An 18577-nucleotide genomic window follows, 5' to 3' on the forward strand; every position below is an offset into this window, starting at 1 on the left:
CTGAAGCTCACAGCAGCTCCGAAAACCAGGCCCACTCGCCCCCTGCGAACGAGACAGCGTTTCTGATCCTGTGGCAGTATTTGGCTTCCCCATTTGATAGAACCAGCCCTGGTTCAGCACGCCATCTTGGACCACCCAGCACCACTATGCAGTTCAGGTTATTTCTCAACTCTTTTCTCTAGTCTAGTTCTCCCATCTCTCTAGCTACCTACTTACAGCGTACTAATCACCATGGTATCCAGGCACTGGACCCCTCACACCTGCACTTCCCTCAACGCACAAAATCTGGGGCTCGGCCTTTTTTTGCTTTGTTGTAATGGATAAAGAAACCCTGAAAGGTGTTTTATTAAAAAATCCCTTTTTCTGCCCAGTCTTTCCTTAGAGATATCTGCACAAACAAGTCCTCCTCACTTCACTGGGGGCCTGCAGTGTGAGCGGGAGCTTTCTCAGCCCTTATCTGATGGGTGAGGGTGATGGGTCTCTGCACCAAGAGCTTTTCACCCAGCTGCTGGGAATTAACAGGTGTTAAAAACCAGCTTAGAGCACCTGGAGAATTCCCATCTCAATCAGGTTTCCTTTGCTAGGTCTCTGCTGTCAGTCCTAGCGGTTCTCCAGTCATCCCGACAAGTCTTCCAGGAGCGACACAGTGGACAAGACTTGAACGTTTAACATAAGAGCTAAGCAGAAGGCCAGCTGTCAGACTTTCTTTATCCACCCTAAGGCAGCAAGAGGCGCACAAGTCCCAGCCCCCCACTCTTTGTTAAGGCAGCTCTCTGGATTGGCTGGAACTGGGCTTGAACAACTCACCCACGGGTCATCCCGGCCCGAGGTGTGCTGACCTTGCCTCACTTGGTTCCCATCCGCCCCTCCCTGGGGATGGTGGAACAGTGCTAACTCCGCACAGAAACCTCACGCTCAGTCAAGGCCCCCCTCGCTGGCCCAGCTCACTGTGCCAAGAACAGAGACGAACCCCACCGCCCTGCCGACTCTCCAGGCGCTCACCTCGTTCCTCATGTCGGCAGGACAGTTTGGAGTGGCTCTGGACAGGAAGGAGGGGAAGTAGGTGTGCAGCGTGGTCTCAGGTTTAGCGCCAAACGCCAGCACTTTCAGTCTGGGGTACGACTGGCGTAACTGCTCCTGCAGGCTGAAGAACAGATCACATGAACACTCTGCATTCGTTCCAGCCCTATGCACTCGGCTTCACTGAGGCGGGGACAGCTGCTTCGGGGAACACTGAACGGGTGGCAAGGCAGCACGCACTCCTGAGAGCCAGAGTAGGTGCTAGGAGACGGCTCTCCAGTGGGGCTGCTGGCGAAGCACGATTGTTCTCTCCTCCCATTCAGACAGCACCCAGGATGCACCGAGTGTTGCACTGGGCGATCCCAGTTGGTGTGAATGTGGGAGCGCATGCCCTGCTCAGCACCATGGGGCGGGAATGGAGGGGTGGCGAGCAGCTGCAGTTTCAGGAACATATCATTAGGATGGGCTCCCCTTTGCCAGTGTATCTGCCCTTCCCCCGTCATTCTCTTGTTTTTCAGTTCCAGCCTCCTCAATCGGCTCAGCCCTCATGGTCCTGGCCATGCCCTTCCTCCCAAGGCTCGCTAGACTCAGGCCCTCAGACACTCCCGCCCCGCCCCAGAGACTGAGGAATGGCAATTGTGCAACCAGCCACTGTGACGCAGCTTTCCCGACGACAGGTGCAATGGGAGCTATGAACAACTGCTTCCAGAACAACACACGCTCCCCAGCTCACTGTCTGAGGAATGATCTGGTCTTCAAACCAACAGTGAAGCTCCCTTTCATTCATTCAGAGCGTGTCTACGATACATACATGCGAGCCTCATTAGTTACAGAAAATAACTCAGTCTAGTTTCAATTGAACCAACAAAAGTCAAGAAAACGAAGATACCAGCAGTCACTCTCCTAAGCCCACGCCAGGTCCCCAGCTAGCGCCTCCCGCCTGGTATGACATCTCTCACGCTGCGGGCACCTGCCCAGCCAAGCTGCTTTTCTCACTACCCATTTCTTCACTTGCTTGAAATAAAGCCCCAAGGATTGCAAGTCACCTTTCCTGTATCAAGACCATGGGCAAGTCAGCCATACCTGGGTGATAAGGAGTTGTTGGGCATAAAGGCAAAGTCCAAGAGTGGGAAAAAGTCCTTCGGTCCAATCATGCCAAACCCTTTGGTCAGGTTTGCGTGCGTCCTGCAACGAAAGAATGACTCCTGTAACTTCTGTCCTGACATGTCACTGCAGGCAGGCAGACAGATGGGAATCCCTTGGTGAGCTGTTTCCAAGGCCTGTGCATGCTGATCCCCCCACCCTCCCATCACTAGCCCTAAAGCTCCAGGATTATACCCTAGATTAAATCCAAGCTGCCTAATTTCAAAGTGGGAACATCAAACAAATCAGCCCATAAAGAATCTCCTTCTGGACCCTTGGCAGTAGGAGGCTGCTTTGCTGTTAGCAGAATTTTCCCTGCTTGCTAATACTCTTACAAGGGATTGCTTCCAAAACAGCAGCAGCTGGCCTGAACATTCACCACGTTTCAGGCCTCAAACGCAGGGAAGATGCCAGTTCATTATGAGAACACAGCTGTGGTGGGAGTGCAGCAGGTGGGTTTCACAATCCCGCTGCGTCTATTTCAGGCCCAGTTTTGCCGTGACACATCACTGGCTGCGGAACCGGTGGTGAGTGGCCCTGCGTATTCTGCAGCACTTTGTCCTAAGCAAAGAGCCAAGCTCCTCTCCAGCTACTCTACAGGCCCAACTCGGAAGCAGCATTCAAGGCTGCACCTTACAGCGCCCTGTGCATCTGGAGACTACAACCCTGAGGCCATGAGCCACGGAGAACAGAGCCGGTAGTAATCAGCCCCCAGGAATTCTGTCAGGGTTGCGCTGATTCTGTACTTTTCACTCCCACTCTCCCAGCACTGCCCAGCTTGTTTTCTTGTGCAGTACACACCGCCTTTTGTTTCTGCACACTCAGCAGTATACCAGAACAGCCTCTGACGAAAGGCTCTCTCTCTCTCTCACACACACACACACACTCACTTACCCCCTTTCTTCTTTTCAGACAACACGCAAAGGAAACAAGGGGCTTGCGCACTTGTTTGCTCCTTTATAATGTAGGGCTGGATTGGGGAGGCAAGAAAGGTGTTTGTGCTTGTTTCTAACATTAGGGACATAGGCCTTATCTACTCTTTCTGGGAGACTATGGACAACTAGATACCTGGCAGGAGAGTGGCAATGGAAATAGCATACAGTAAACCCTGACCGAAGAGCCAGACCATTTACTCAGGCTACCGAAGGCTGAAGAGTTTGGAGGAACACTGCCCAAGATCTGGCTCACACATGACAGATGTGACATTCCCGAGAGAAAAGACAAAGGGGGAAAAAACCCTTATTTAAAGTAAAAACTTTTCAGGAATTCTCTTCTGTTGCTTTATGGTGGCTAAAGAACCAGTCCCCTTTATCCTTCACAGATCACCTTCAAATGGCTTCTCTAGAGCCCATGCCCTAATGCAGGGAATGGAGAAAGGACATCTTGGGGACCGCATGCTGCCTGCCCTCCAAACTGCTACTGAAAACGTCTCTTGTGTGGCTGTCTGTGCAGCAATGAGCCCATGCTCACAACCCTCATTTCCACCAGTCTGCGGGAAAAGAGACAGGAGAAGAGACCAGAAAACCAGTGTCTGAAGGAGGGGAAAGGATAATTGAAGAGCTAGAGGCTGTAGGCAGCCAGAGGCATTAGTGAGCGAGAGCAGCCCTCCCCCAGCTGCAGTCTAGATTCAGCCTATTCATTGTGGAGCCCACCCCGGGGAGAAAGTCTGTTTGCCCCCTTCATAAAGCAAAGGAGCTTTCCAGCCTGCTGAGTGCACTTCCCTCTTCTCCTCCTGTGCCCACCAGTTAGACCCCCACCTTCTCTCAGGAATGGACAGTGCATGGTCTCTGACTAATGACCCCGCCACGTTCCACGAATGCGCAGCTGCACAGCCTGGCTATCTCGGAGAGGATCTGAGGTCTGTCCCGGCACAGCCTGCCACCCCAGGCCACGCTGCAGCCTCTCTTCCCAGGCCCTTCAGCCGGACATGCCCTGCACCTTTCTGGCAAGGAAAATTAGACAAATTTGAACCCAATTCATAAGAACGGCCACACTGGGTCAGACCAAAGGCCCATCTAGCCCAGTATCCTGTCCTCTGACGGTGGCCAGTGCCAGGTGCCCCTGAGGGAATGAACAGAACAGGGAATCACCAAGTGATCCATCCCCTGTCGCTCATTCCCAGCTCCTGGCAAACAGAGGCTAGGGACACCATCCCTGCCCATCCTGGCTAATAGCCATTGATGGACCTATCCTCCATGAATCTATCTAGCTCCCTTTTGAACCCCATTATAGTACTGGCCTTCACAACACCCTCTGGCAAGGAGTTCCAGAGGCTGACAGCGCTTTATGTGAAAAAATACTTTCTTGTGTTTGCTTTAAACCTGCTACCTATTTATTTCATTTGGTGGATCCTTGTTCTTGTATTATGAGGAGTAAATCACACTTCCTTATTTACTTTCTCCACACCACTCATGATTTTATAGACCTCTATCATCTGTCCCCTTAGTCGCCTCTTTTCCACGCTGAAAAGTCCCAGTCTTATTAATCTCTCCTCATACGGAAGCTGTTCCAGACCCTTAATGATTTTTGTTGCCCTTTTCTGAACCTTTTCCAATTCCAATATCTCTTTTTTGAGATGGGGCGACCACATCTGCGTGCAGTATTCAAGATGTGGACGTACCATGGATTTATATAGAGGCAACATGATATTTTCTGACTTATTATATATCCCTTTCTTAATTATTCCCAGCATTCTGTTCGCTTTTTTGGCTGCCGCTGCACATTGAGTGAATGTTTTCAGAGAACTATCCACAATGACTCCAAGATCTCTTTCTTGAGTGGTAACAGCTAATTTAGACCCCATCATTTTATATGTAGAGTTGGGATTATGTTTTTCAATGTGCGTTACTTTGCATTTAAAAATACTGAATTTCATCTGCTATTTTGCTGCCCAGTCACCCACTTTTGTGAGATCCTTTTGTAGCTCTTCGCAGTCTGCTTTGGACTTAACTATCTTGAGTAGTTTTGTATCATCTGCAAATTTTGCCACCTCACTGTTTACCCCTTTTTCCAGATCATTTATGAAAATGTTGAATAGGACTGGGCTCAGTACAGACCCCTGGGGGACCCCACTATTTACCTCTCTCCAGTCTGAAAACTGACCATTTATTCCTACCCTTTGTTTTCTATCTTTTAACCACTTTCCAATCCATGAGAAGACCTTCCCTCTTATCCCATGACTGCTTACTTTGCTTAAGAGCCTTTGTTGAGGGACCTTGTCAAAGGCTTTCTGAAAATCTAAATACGCTATATCCACTGGATCTCCTTTGTCCGCATGCTTGTTGACCCCCTCAAAGAATTCTAGTAGATTGGTGAGGCATGATTTCCCTTTACAAAAACCATGTTGATTATTTCCCAACAAATTATGTTCATCTATGTGTCTGACAATTTTGTTCTTTACGATAGTTTCAACAAATTTGCCTGGTACTGAAGTGAGGCTTACTGGCCTGTAGTTGCCAGGGTCACCTCTGGAGCCCTTTTTAAAAATTGGCATCACGTTAGCTATCCTCCAGTCATTTGGTACAGAAGCTGATTTAAATGATAGGTCACAGCTGACAGTTAGTAGTCCTGCAATTTCACATTTGAGTTCCTTCAGAACTCTTGGGTGAATCCCATCAGGTCCTGGAGACTTATTACTGTTTAGTTTATCCATTTGTTCCAAAACCTACTCTAAGGACACCTCAATTTGGGACAGTTCCTCAGATCTGTCACCTAAAAAGAATGGCTCCGGTTTGAGAATCTCCCTCACATCCTCAGCCGTGATGACTGATGCAAAGAACTCATGTAGCTTCTCCGCAATGGCCTTATTGTCTTTGAGTGCTCCCTTAGCCTCTCGATTGTCCAGTGGCCCCAAGGGTGGCTTACCAGGCTTCCTGCTTCTGGTGTATTTAAAAACATGTTGCTATTACTTTTGGAGTCGTTGGCCAGCTGGTCTTCACATTCTTTTTAGGCCTTTCTAATTATATTTTTACACTTCATTTGTCAGAGTTTACGCTCTTTTCTATTTTCCTCATTATGATTTATCTTCCACTTTTTGAAGGATGCCTTTTTGCCTCTCATTGCTTCTTTTCCTTTGTTGTTTAACCACGGTGGCTCTTTTTTGGTTCTTTTACTATGTTTTTTAAATTGGGGTATACATTTAAGTTGAGCCTCTCTTATGGTGTCTTTAGAAAGTTTCCATGTAGATTGCAGGGATTTTACTTTTGGTGCTGTACCTTTTAATTTCTGTTTAACTAACCACCTCATTTCTGTGTAGTTCCCCTTTCTGAAATTAAATGCCACAGTGTTGGGCTGCTGTGGAGTTTTCCCCGCCACAGGGATGTTAAATTTAATTATATTATGGTCACTATTACCAAGCGGTCCAGCTATAGTCACCTCTTGGACCTGATCCTGTGCTCCACTTAGGACTAAATCCTCTGGTGGGTTCCAGGACTAGCTGCTCCAAGAAGCGGTCATTTAAGGTGTCATGAAACTTTATCTCAGCATCCCGTCCTGAGGTGACATGGACCCAGTCAATATGGGGATAACTGAAATCCCCCATTATTATTATTATTACTACTATTAGAGTTTTTTATTTTAATAGCCTCTCTAATCTCCCTGAGCATTTCAGAGTCACTAACACCATCCTGGTCTGGTGGTCTGTAATATAGCCCTACTGCTATATTCTTATTTTTCAAGCATGGAGTTACCATCAATAGAGATTCTGTAGTACAATTTAGTTCATTTAAGATTTTTACTTCATTTGATTCTATACTTTCTTTCACATATAGTGCCACTCCCCCACCGGCACGATCTGTTCTGTCCTTCCGATATATTTTGTACCCTGGTATTACAGTGTCCCATTGATTATCCTCATTCCACCAGGTTTCTGTGATGCCTATTATATCAATATCCTCATTGAATACTAGGCACTCTAGTTCACCCATCTTATTATTTAGACTTCTAGCACTGGTATATAGCATTCATCTTCTACTGCGGAGATGTCTAGTCCCGGGCTCTCTGTTTCTGGTGCCAGTGTTCAAGATGTCAGTGACAGTTTTGTTGGGCTGTTAATTACAGGACCTATTACACCAAAATGAGGTCATAAACCTGTAATCCTAGTTTATGGATTCATGCAACACTCAGTATTGTTAGCACCATTCAATATTCTCTCCTGCACAGGAATGTCCATCCAACACCCAGCCCAAGCGCAGCTGGGGGGAGCCTGCTCCATTCTCTCCCCAGGCTTGTCAAACACAAAGTAGCAGAGCTGCATAACAGAAGTGTCACTCCTCTCTCACACTGCGGTTGGGGAATTTTCAGTCGTTCTGGAGAGACAGAATGCCGTAACTAGGCACTGCCAGCAGCAGCAGTGGGATGGACACCGGCTTCCTTCACAGCACTCCATCTGCACAAGTCAATCTGTCGGCTTCCAGCACCTCCCCCAACCCGTGAGCAGTCCACAATAGACACAGACCAGTGAGCTTACTGACTCACTATGAAAACTGGCCAAAGCTGGGTTCTCACTTGTGTCATTTGCTTTAGATCTGGGTTGCTGCATTAGCAGCTGGCCAGGAACGTGAGGGCTGGACCTAATCAGCATACAACAACGCAGCTGTCCCGATCTTTGACACAGGGCACAGCCATGGTTGCTTGATGCTGAATGACAGCGTTCCCTTCTTGCACGCCTGGCTACTGAAGGAGGAGCAGAACACAGCCAGGCCAGAAACCCAGTTTACACAGCCCTTGATTCTCCAGGAGACCATGGGAGACTTAGACGCAATCCTGCTCCTCAGCTAACCAGTGCTGTCAGGATTCTGGCGTTAGGCAGAGAGCAGGCAGCACTGAGTTACAGAAAACGGACACTCTAAAGGCCAAGATAACAAGATACAGTTATTACTGATACTTCGTTTAGACACTGTCGCCCCACTGAGGCTGAGGTCATGGGTCAAACCTCACTGCAAGTCAGGCAGCATCACATTTGCAACGCTATGCCAGCGTGACACACCGTCAACCCCTGCTGAGGGCAGGAGTTCCCATCCGGCTGGTCAGACTTGAATACGCACACTCCAGGCTCTTAATGTCAGTAGGCCGGGGCTACCCGTGGCCCAGGAAGCGCTGTACATGACAACTGGGGCAGGCTTTATCCTTAACGGAGAGAGACTGATCAAATTCAGCTATAACTCACATCAGTAGCCGGTCCAGGTAGGCAATCGCATAGGGGGAGAGGGACTTGATCCCCAGCACTGGAAGCATAATGCCAAGCCACACTGCATAAAAGGAGAAAGCTATTAGAACAGTACAGGGAGGAGTCTCTGAAGTGTTTCCTAACGACTGTCCGGCAACACGATCAGTGTAAAAGGTAGGTATTTATAGGAGCCACTCCCCTGCCTGAAGCTATCTGGGTCCAAAAGTGTGAGCAGCTCTTGGTTCTACCCAAACAGCTCTTGAAAGAGACAGGCAGGGAGATTAATGTTTTAAATGTTTTTATATGTAACCCTAAACCAAAACTCCTGTCTGTCAGGTGTAGTACACACCTTGTTAATGGGCATTAGGCACACGGTACTAGGAGGATGTATACAGTGTGTGTGTGCGCTGAAGGTATTGTGCTCTCTCCATTATTCTGTTTACTCACGTCCAGTATCCCACAACACGCTGCAAAGCTGAAGTCAGCTTTGGCATTAGGAAATTGGCAGCCTGTCAAAGCCAGGATACAGGAATGGGGTGTCCTAGCACAGGCTGGGATGGAGCTCTGCACCAGCTGGTTGGGAACGCAGTATCCAAAAAGAGATAAGAAAAGTACCAAATAAAACAACAGGTTAAGGAACTGTTACAGACTGGTGGGCTTGATAATGGCAGAGAGCTTTGTACCCATCAGACTACAAATACTACCAGGTAAAATGTGTATCTTTGAAGCTCCCCTTCTGCGTAAGGTGCATATACTGGGAGAAAAGAACTGCTTTCCAGAAGGAGGGTATGTATGTCTCCTTTTTTGTACTGTGCCACTTTGACAATCAATTTGGCTAAGGCTATGTCTACACTACAGCGCATGCCGGCATAACTTGTCACTCGGGGTGTGAATAAACCAACCCCTCAACGACACAAGTCACGCCGGCAAAAACGCTCGTGTGCACAGCGCTATGCCGGCAGAAGAGCTTCTGCCGCTCGCAGAGGGGGGATTTCTATGCTGATAGGAGAGCTCTCTCCCATAGGCGTAGAGCATCTTCACCACACACGCTGCAGCGGCAGAGCCGTACGGGTGCAGCCGCATTGCCGCAGCGCTGTCCCTATCGACGTGGCCTAAGTTTGGTCTTTGGTCTCTGGAACGTGTTGAAGAAAGCTCTGCGAGCGCAGTCGAACAATTGGCTACACCTTTTACTCAATACGTCTCGCCTTCCTCTCTCCCTTCTCCCCTAAAACGCCCAGCAGACCATGGAGCAGCCTGGTTCCAGTCCACAAGAGCTCTCTCAAATAGGTCAGACTACCCAGCTGAGCCCTGTGACTGACTGAGCAGTCTTAGGTGCTTTATAGCAATGTTGCAGTGGAGGCTAGTGTCTGATCAGGCTGGAAAACACCCATCCTGTAGCGAGACTGTTTAACTTTCAGTACTATAGAGGTACTTTCCAGAGTCTAGACACCACAATCATGGCCGCTCTCCAAAGGGGAAGTGAAATAGTTGCTTAGAGCACTGCCCAGCACGACTATTAGTTCTGAAAATTAGCTTCTCTCTCTCCATGCCAACAGTAGTTTGAAAATAATCTAGCACTTCCTAGAGCTGCACATTTTGTAGTATTAAATGTTGCACTTTATGGATCAGAAAACACACGGAGGTCCAGAGCATGCGCGTCATTTCCAGCCGTCATTCCCTGGTTAAACCCAATCTTTGTTTGCATCAAAGTTAAGGAACAAAGGAACTTGCAAAGCCAACAAGCACTAGTTCCTAAGGAGAAGCAGTGAATGTAACACCTGTTACATCTCTGCTGCACTGATGGATACCTCCCAGAGGGACATCAGTTATTTCATTTGCAAACAAGTTTCCAAATAAATTAGGTGACCCCCTGCTTTTACTGTTGAAAATGATTTACCCCAGCAATGAAGTCATGAAAGTGAGGTAAGAGAAAGCTAAATCCCATTAGAGAGAGGAGCCTCACCACACATTTACAAGTCTTGCATGAATTATTTGGGGTCCTTCACCCACTGTGCCCCACAGCGGCATGCCTTTGCTATCTCAGGTACGTGTCCTGTTTTCAAGTAGAGCGGAGCAAGTGCATGAGTGGAAATTAAGTTCACTCCCTGGATCTCCCCAGACTGCACCTTCTGGATTCAGGCAGCTCTTACCTTTCAGTCCTTCAGTGAGGTCTGTGAATCCAGCTTGTCCCAGAGCCCACATGATTGAGAGGCATTTCATTGGCTTGTTCTGATGGGACCGTAACAGCTCTAAATACTGAAGGGAAAATCAAACACAAATTAATTTTAAAACAAATTCCACAGCCTCCCTCCCCCCATAACATTCTACCAAGAAAAGGCAGTGAAAGGCTCAGAGCAACAGTCTGTGAATCTGATCCCCAGCTAAGCCACTTTGTGCCATGACTTTGACATGGAATTTGAGGACAGGAAACAATACGACAAGAATAGCTGAAACAAATCTGAAACTGAAGTGTTTGCAGGAAGAGAGAGAACTATACAAGATTCAGAGCAAAAGCGTGATAACACGAGACTAAAACAGACGGTGTATTTTATATTTAGTGTCAGACATTCCCCCAGATGCAACTAAACGCAGCTGTATCAAAGCAGATATATTGCTTCAAAGCACAGGAGGGGAACAAATATGTGGTCCAGCAGCAAAAGATCTATCAAAATTAGGCTGCAAATGACCTCTGCACAGGGTTAAAGGCCACAAGATACACACACACTGAATAAATCCATTCTACCTGCCAGTGCATTTAAGATATAAGTGAACTGCCACTAATACTATTAGCCCCAGAAGCGGAGACAGGCGGTGGGGAAAAAGTAAAAACCGGGTGAGATGCCACTGCTGTCTTTTCTGTTCTCTTCACATCTGTTACTGGTCCCCACAGACTCTGGACTTCAACTGCCCACAAATACTCAGACATACTGAGAGACAGGTCAGCATTCTCCCCATACCTACACTTACTGTGTGGGCCCATCATGCTAGGCCCTGCCCACACACACAGGGAGATGCAGTCCCTGCCCTGACCAGATTATGCTTCAAGATAAGCTATAACAAATGGATGCAAAAGTCAAGAGGAAGGACTGGAGAGACCCAGGGTACTGCCGTAAGCTCAAGCAGGGACAGGCTGGCTAGGACCACAGCAGGATCCTGCTTGGTCGTTTAGAAGGATTTGGGGTTTTTTTAAACAAACAAATGAGAAGCTGCCCCCATCCCCAGTACAGCTGTCACCAGCCAGATGATTTATTCTAGCTGTGAGCTCTGTGCAGGACAGGAGGCAGGCTGAACAAATCACATTAATGAACCCTGACTCAGAGGCTTGGAAAGCAGCCTCGTTCTTCATTTCCTGACTCTCAGTTTCATCAGCTGAACAATACTTACGGCCCCAGAAAGACAGTGTAGTAAGTGGAGGCCCTGAACCATAAACCTTTGGTATCAGAGGCCTGGTATGAGATCTGAGGCCTGAACTAAAGTAATGGTCAAGACTTTGCTAACAAAGCAAAGTTAAGTTGTGAGCCAGAGGTAGGCCCTGCTCACAAAAGTTGGCAAGAAGAAGGCTGCTAATTGGATGTATACACATATCTATAGGGGATCAAGCACTAATAGGATAAACATGGGCCAGGATGGCACCAGAACGGTCCGGTACGAACACATTCCACAGAGATAATGAGGAACAGGCTGACCCATCCTAAAGACAGGGTCAAAAGGATAATATGATGGACAGACTTGTTTGTTCAAACCAACACGTACCAGGAGAGAGGCAGCACCCCAACACGCAGAGGGGTTGTACCTCGATGCCTCAGGAGTGATGTGTAACTGGTCTGTACTTGTATATAAGATGCATCCCTGAAGATAAGATGTGTATATGTGCAATTAGCAGCCGCCTTCTTGCCAGCTTTTATGAGCAGGGCCTGCCTCTGGCTCACAACTTAACTTTGCTTTATGTTAGCAAAGTCTTGACCATTACTTTAGTTCAGGCCTCATACCAGGTCTCTAATACCAAGGGTTTATGTTTCAGGGCCTCATCTTACTACAGGCAGAATAACTGATGCTTCTTGGGTGATGCCTATGCAACGAATGTGGGAATTTTCTGTAATGTTTTTATGATCCATATGCCAGCTTCGGAAGCCCTGTGCACTTGGTAGTGATATACACTGAGGCCTGGTCTACGCTTCCTCAACAAAACGATGCTGCTCAGGGGTGTCAGGGCGACGTCAGATAAGCTGACCTAACCCTTGGTATAGACGTGACTAGGGCGACAGAAGGATGCGTCCGTCAACTGAGCTACTGCTGCGCGGGGAGACAGACACATCAACTGAATAACCCGTTCTGCAGCCACAGCAGCATGGCTACAGTGCTGCAGCCGTGCCACCGTCACGCCCGTAGCGTAGGCATCACCTAGCTGGAAGCAGACTTTTCACAAGGACTCGCTCCAATACACTCATGTGAATGGAGAATCTGGAAGACTCAATGGAAACCCCAAGGGACGTTAACACCTTGCAACCAGCAGCCAAGAGAGAAGAGCAGCAGAGAAGAAAAGACCTAAGCTGGAAACCAAAGAGGGAGTCAGGTGTGGACAGACATCTCTTAAGGGGGTCTGCTGGGACAGAGACAAAGAGAACAGAGCAGGCAAAGATGGGTGCAGAGCAATCCTACCCTTCCAGGAGCAGCGGCAAGAGGCCACTGTTTCTTCCCAGTATCCTAGTTCTTGCAAGCAGGTGCACAGCGTATGAGAGAAGCTCACACAGCCCCAGGATGCAATACGCCTGATTCCGCGGTTAGTGCCATTGGCCCCTCACTTTTCTGAGCACACTTACAGTCAGAAAAAAGGTCCGTCTCAAACACCTGTCAGCCCGGTTGTTGCCGATACGGAGCCTTAGTGACCTCCCCCGGCCGCTGCGCAGCATGGGGAGCTGGGGCAGACAGCTCAGGCAGCTGTGTCCCAAAGTGAAACCGAGCGAGTCAGTGTGGAGGCCTGGGGGTTGGATTTTTTAACATTCATTAAAGAAACTGCCTGTTCCATAGCGGCTCACAGAAACCTTCAGAGCCGGGCCAAAGAGCAGTTTTATGGGGGGACAAAAAGAGGGAAAGCTCACAGCATCCAGCTAACTCCAGGTTTTCCAGAGTGTGGCCTTCCAGAACTCAGCCATGCCATCCAATTCTCACAGGTGGGGCCCCATCCACTCCTGCCTTCTCTTCTTCTGGCCAGAAATTAATTAAAACAAACCACAAGAGGTCACATAAAAGTGAAATTGTGGTTTGTTCTGGGCCACAGGAACACAGGGTTCAAACTATAATGGGCCAGAAAAGCAGAGTCAGCAGCACAATGGGATGGCACAAGGCAGAGCCACAGCCCAGGGCACAACCGTAGTGACTGCATGGCCCACATGCCAAAGTCAGTGGCGTTCGTTTGCTTTGAACAAGTGTGATATTAAAAAAGTGGATCTCATCACTAATTAATACCAATAAGCAAAGCTAACAGGTAAACTTCCTTCTCCACTCTCTCCAGCCCAGAGAAAAGCTCAGTGGTTTGAGTATTGGCCTGCTAAACCCAGCGTTGTGAGTTCAGTCCTTGAGGGGGCCATTTAGGGCTCTGGGGCAAAAATTGGGGATTGGTCCTGCTTTGAGCAGGGGGTGGGACTAGATGACCTCTTGAGGTCCCTTCCTACCCTGATTGTCTATGATTCTATGATAAAAGAGTGCAGTGACCTCTAACAGGGAAACAGGTTACTAGACAGGAATGAGATTCTTCAAGGGAGTGGCAAAACGTGGTACCTGTTATTTACTGTGACTCTAGCATCTGGGCAGGAGGCACTAACATCCACCTGTTTATTGTGGGCTATTTCTACCCTCAGGAAATTTTCCGACCATATCCCTCTTGGGAAGGCAGCTGTCAGGAATACTCTAACTCAGTGGCTCTCAACCTTTCCAGACAACTGTACCCTTTTCAGGGTTTGTCTTTCGTACCCCCAAGTTTCACCTCACTTAAAAACTACTTGCTTACAAAATCAGACATAAAAATAAAAAAGTATCACAGCCCACCAGTACTGAAAAGGAGTATCTGTGGCACCTTAGAGACTAACAAATTTATTTGAGCATAAGCTTTTGTGAGCTACAGCTCACTTCACTGGATGCATCCGATGAAGTGAGCTGTAGCTCACGAAAGCTTATTCTCAAATAAATTGGTTAGTCTCTAAGGTGCCACAAGTCCTCCTATTCTTTTTTGCGGATACAGACTAACACGGCTGCTACTCTGAAACCTTACTTTCTTGTTGTTACCATATAACTATAAAATAAATCAACTGAAATATAAATATTGTTCTTACATTTCAGCATATAGTGTATATAGAGCAGTAGAAACAAGTCAGTGTCTGTAGGAAATTGTAGTTTGTACTGACTTCGCTAGTGCTTTTTATGTAGCCTGTTGAAAAACTAGGCAAATATCTAGATGAGTTGATCTATCCCCTGGAAGACCTCTGCATACCCCTGGTTGAGACCCACTGCTCTATCTGAATGATCCATCAGTATGTTCTATGCATGCTGGTCAGCATATGGGGGTGCTCAGAAGGCTCATGGCTTTCTCCACTAAGCTAAGCAGATCCCTTGTGGCTCATGAAGCAAGAGATCTTTCTGAAGGACCAGCAGGACCCACTTGTTAGGAGGGGAACCGCTGTTTGGTTTTACGAACAGGCCAGCCTAGTAGCTGGAGACACACATTCAGCTCACCTTGCCCAGATTCACGGTTGCAATTTTAGGCTTGTCCAGCACCACTGCCTGTATGCAGATCCGGTATCCATGCAGCGACTCCCCTGCAAAACACGCCACACCAGGCTCAGACTAAGCTGGAGTCCCAGCATTTGAAGGTTATGTTGCTTTTAAACACATCTCTCTTCTCCCTACAATGTCCAAAAACTGAAGGGTTACCCCCACACACACCCCCAAACGGCACACCCAGCTGGGTTCACACAACCCGTTCCCGCATCCAGCGGCACTCCCTTTTGCTCACTAACCCTTTCATAACAGAGGTGGGGCCCAGCATGATGCTTTCGGGTCCACTTCTTTCTTATCCACCCTCCTTGCTTTCCATTCCCACTCTGGGTCCCTCCCTCCTCTCTCAGCTGTGCTGGTAGCACACAACTGCCTCTGTTAGAACGGAAGCACAGTCCCACCCCTGAGAGATAATCACCCCCACTGTGGTGATCCCCAGCAGCCCCTGCCCCAACCACTCCACAACTGAGTCACCCAAGTTTCCAAGAAAACAGGCTTCTCCAGGCAGAAAAACCTCCTGCCTAGCCCAGGCTTCCAAGGAATGCAGAGGTGGCTTCTGCTGGCTCCCAGACAGATACTGCCACGGGGTAACTCAGTGGAGCAGCCTGGGGCTAACCCCATCCTGGTTTAAATTAAAAAGGGACACGGGGGGTGGGGGAGGCAGGAAGACAGTGGCTGGTGATGGTTATGAGAAGCAGCTCATTCATTCCTTAGTGCTTCACTATGATCACAAGTTGTGCACACTGCAGCCACGCTGCAGCACTGAACCAGTGGCAACTCCCTGTGAATTAAAAAGTGAAGGTGGAAGAAGCACAGGAAGCTCTTTCCGATTATGAGGTCAGCACATTAGCGGAATGGCTCTGCTAAAATGATCAGCAGTGAAATAGTTAATGTTGGTATTTATGGTATCTTTAGGTTTCAGAGTTAACACTCATTGAGACAAATGGGGCAATTCACACCTCTCAGAGCTGTTGTTTTAGGCAGCCCACAGAGTCACAAATGGACAGCATCAGTTCACACACTGGTCACGTGTTCGTGGTTTTCTTACTTAAACAAGCAAGCATCGTATAATGATCACTCTAGGCTTGCTGTTGAAAGCGTGTGCCAAAAATACAAGGGAAAAAAGGGGCTGGGAGGAGGGTATTTTCCATGAGGCATTCTCAGCTCAGGAATTCCCTCCCTGCTACGGTCCTACCGAGCCCAAATCTGAGCTGCAACTATCAGAAATGCAAATCAATCAGAATGGGTTTCCCCCCAGCAGTCTGCATGCTTTACCATACAAGTGCCTACAAGCTGTTAGGGTAGTGGCTAGTGATAAACAGAAATACACAGCGAGAGATTCCTGCCGCTTCAAAACCTTCCTCAGCCCCAGAATGTCTCAAACCTACTACCTCTAGGCTGGGCCTGAGAATGAGCCTCCTGTTCTAGTCGTTCTTGGAACGACTGAACATAGGCAGTACCCATAGCCTAGAGATACTGAACTGACCGGGCCCTGGTCCAGGTGGCTCTTACCAGGAGTTTTGTCCAGCTCTTGCAACATCGTATAAATACAGTGATCGAAGAAGAGCTCCAGCACGCTGGAGGCTTTCACTAGCAGGGACTTGATGATGCTTCTCAGCTCCTTGTTCACAAGACTGTAGGGGTAATCTGGAGTCAGAAGATCACACAAGTGTGAGGGAATTTCATGGGCCCACATTAATAAATGCTACTATAAAAGCTTGCAAGTGGCTTCAAGGGAACATGTGCAATGCAGGGTCAATAAGCGACTCCTATTCTCAGTTACGCCAGAGGAAGCGTGCAGAGTTTAGGAATAAAAAGATTATTTTTTAACTGCTGGTTTCACCGGAGTCACGTGGGATTTGGGGGACAAAACATCACGGTGCTGTCTCTGTCTTCTAATCTACAGGAACGAAACTCGGTGGTTTGGCAATGCATAAAGCAGAAGAGATTCCTGCAAATAATCTGTCTTTACAATTGTCCCTTTCACGATGGATGAACAGAGACCTTTGTATTCAGATTCTTGCTTCCAGGTAGACAGTGAACCACCACCGGAGCAAGTCATGCTGTCCTATGATTAAATCGCAGTTTCCCAGGCATCAGCAGTGCTCCAGAAGTGAGTTAGCAAGGACCGTAGGGGATCTCAAACTGCAGGTGGGAGTCGCTCGATTATTAAGAAGGGGGTCACAAGTATATGCACAAAAGAGAGCAACTGCTATAAAATATATCATTTAAATCTAGCGTTTTAGAAAGTTACACACACCTTTCCATCGCCATGTAGCGCATTTACTTCAGAAAGTATTGCAACCATAAGATGCAGCGATCATTGTTCCTGAACAAAATATACGTTTGTAATATCACCACCTTAAGGAAACTGGACTCTGGGGATTGGAGCATCGTGCGCGCAGGTTTGTTGTTTTGAGACTAAAGAAGTGGGACTGAGACAACATGAGAGGGCTTGACTGTTCAGCAGCTGACGAGCTGCATTAAACGCAGAGCAATCAGAACACTGAGATCAGCAAAAAAAAGTAATTTATAATTTAACGGTCAGCCACACAGGCAGGGGCGGTGCTGGGGGGCAGCCCTTGCAGGGGCAATAGCCACTCCAAATTTGCCTTCCCCCCCACCCCCCCGAGCCAAACTCCACAGCACAAATATCAAATGTTGCACAGAAGTAAGGGTGGCATGGTGTGGCATTGCCAGTCTTACTTCTGCACTCCTGCACCCAGCCAGCAGCCCCCGCTCTCCAGCCATCTATCTCCGAAGGCAGCTGGGAGGCTGTGAAAAGTGACTAACAAACATACAAATATCACTTTTCACAGCAGACTTAGTGCCCCATTCCCACCCTTCCTTCTGCGCGGCTGCTGCTTTCCGGGCTGCCCAGTTCTGTAGGATGAGCCTCCGTCAGCAGCCGCGCAGAGGTAAAGATAGTAACAGGGTGCTAAGTCTGCTGCGAAAAGTGATATCGACCAAGTTTCTTTGAGCCCTCCCCAGTATTAAAAAGTAACTAGTTAACAAGGTAAGTTTTATGCTTATAACAATCATTCAATAAAAATGTGTTTTAGTCTCAATTTAAAAGCGGTGAGAAAACGTAAATTCATTTTGAACAGGATTATAAATTTAGCATTTAAAATAGTGTTCAACAGAAAAAGGTGTTTTTAATTTATAAGAGGAGTCGCGCTCAGAGGCTTGCTGTTTGAGAGGGGCTGCCAAAACAAAACGTTTGAGAGCCACGGCCACACAGGAACTTTGTTGCCCAATTTTAGAAGACCAGGTGAGAAAATGTAGGCTCTTGGGGAGCAGGTAGGATTAAGGAAAGTCACTAATTTGTCAGTTCTCTGCCATGTGTGAAAACTGTGACTTTTTAACTGGCGTATGCAGATGTCAGATTACAGAAGTACACAAAATTAAGCAGTGGCCCATGCTTTATCTGCACAGTCACAGATAAGGGTTATGATTCTGTTCCACCCTCAAGGTACA

The 18577-nt window shown here is 47.8% G+C and overlaps 1 protein-coding gene across 2 annotated transcripts in view; it reads right to left on the reverse strand.

Annotated features, from left to right (window-relative positions):
- TMEM214 (transmembrane protein 214) overlaps positions 1–18577 on the reverse strand; it is a 37874-nt gene that overhangs the window by 9823 nt on the left and 9474 nt on the right. For both annotated transcript variants that reach the window (XM_073335447.2, XM_073335446.2), the window contains exons 4-9: positions 16613–16747; positions 15059–15141; positions 10480–10585; positions 8330–8411; positions 2104–2205; positions 1003–1144 (exon numbers count right to left, since the gene is read on the reverse strand). In XM_073335447.2, coding sequence (XP_073191548.1) covers positions 1003–1144; positions 2104–2205; positions 8330–8411; positions 10480–10585; positions 15059–15141; positions 16613–16747 — 650 coding nt within the window. The remainder of the gene's footprint in view (positions 1–1002; positions 1145–2103; positions 2206–8329; positions 8412–10479; positions 10586–15058; positions 15142–16612; positions 16748–18577) is intronic.

The sequence above is a fragment of the Lepidochelys kempii genome, chromosome 3 (genome assembly GCF_965140285.1).
Source record: "Lepidochelys kempii isolate rLepKem1 chromosome 3, rLepKem1.hap1, whole genome shotgun sequence".
In the NCBI taxonomy this organism is placed as follows: Eukaryota; Metazoa; Chordata; order Testudines; family Cheloniidae; genus Lepidochelys; species Lepidochelys kempii.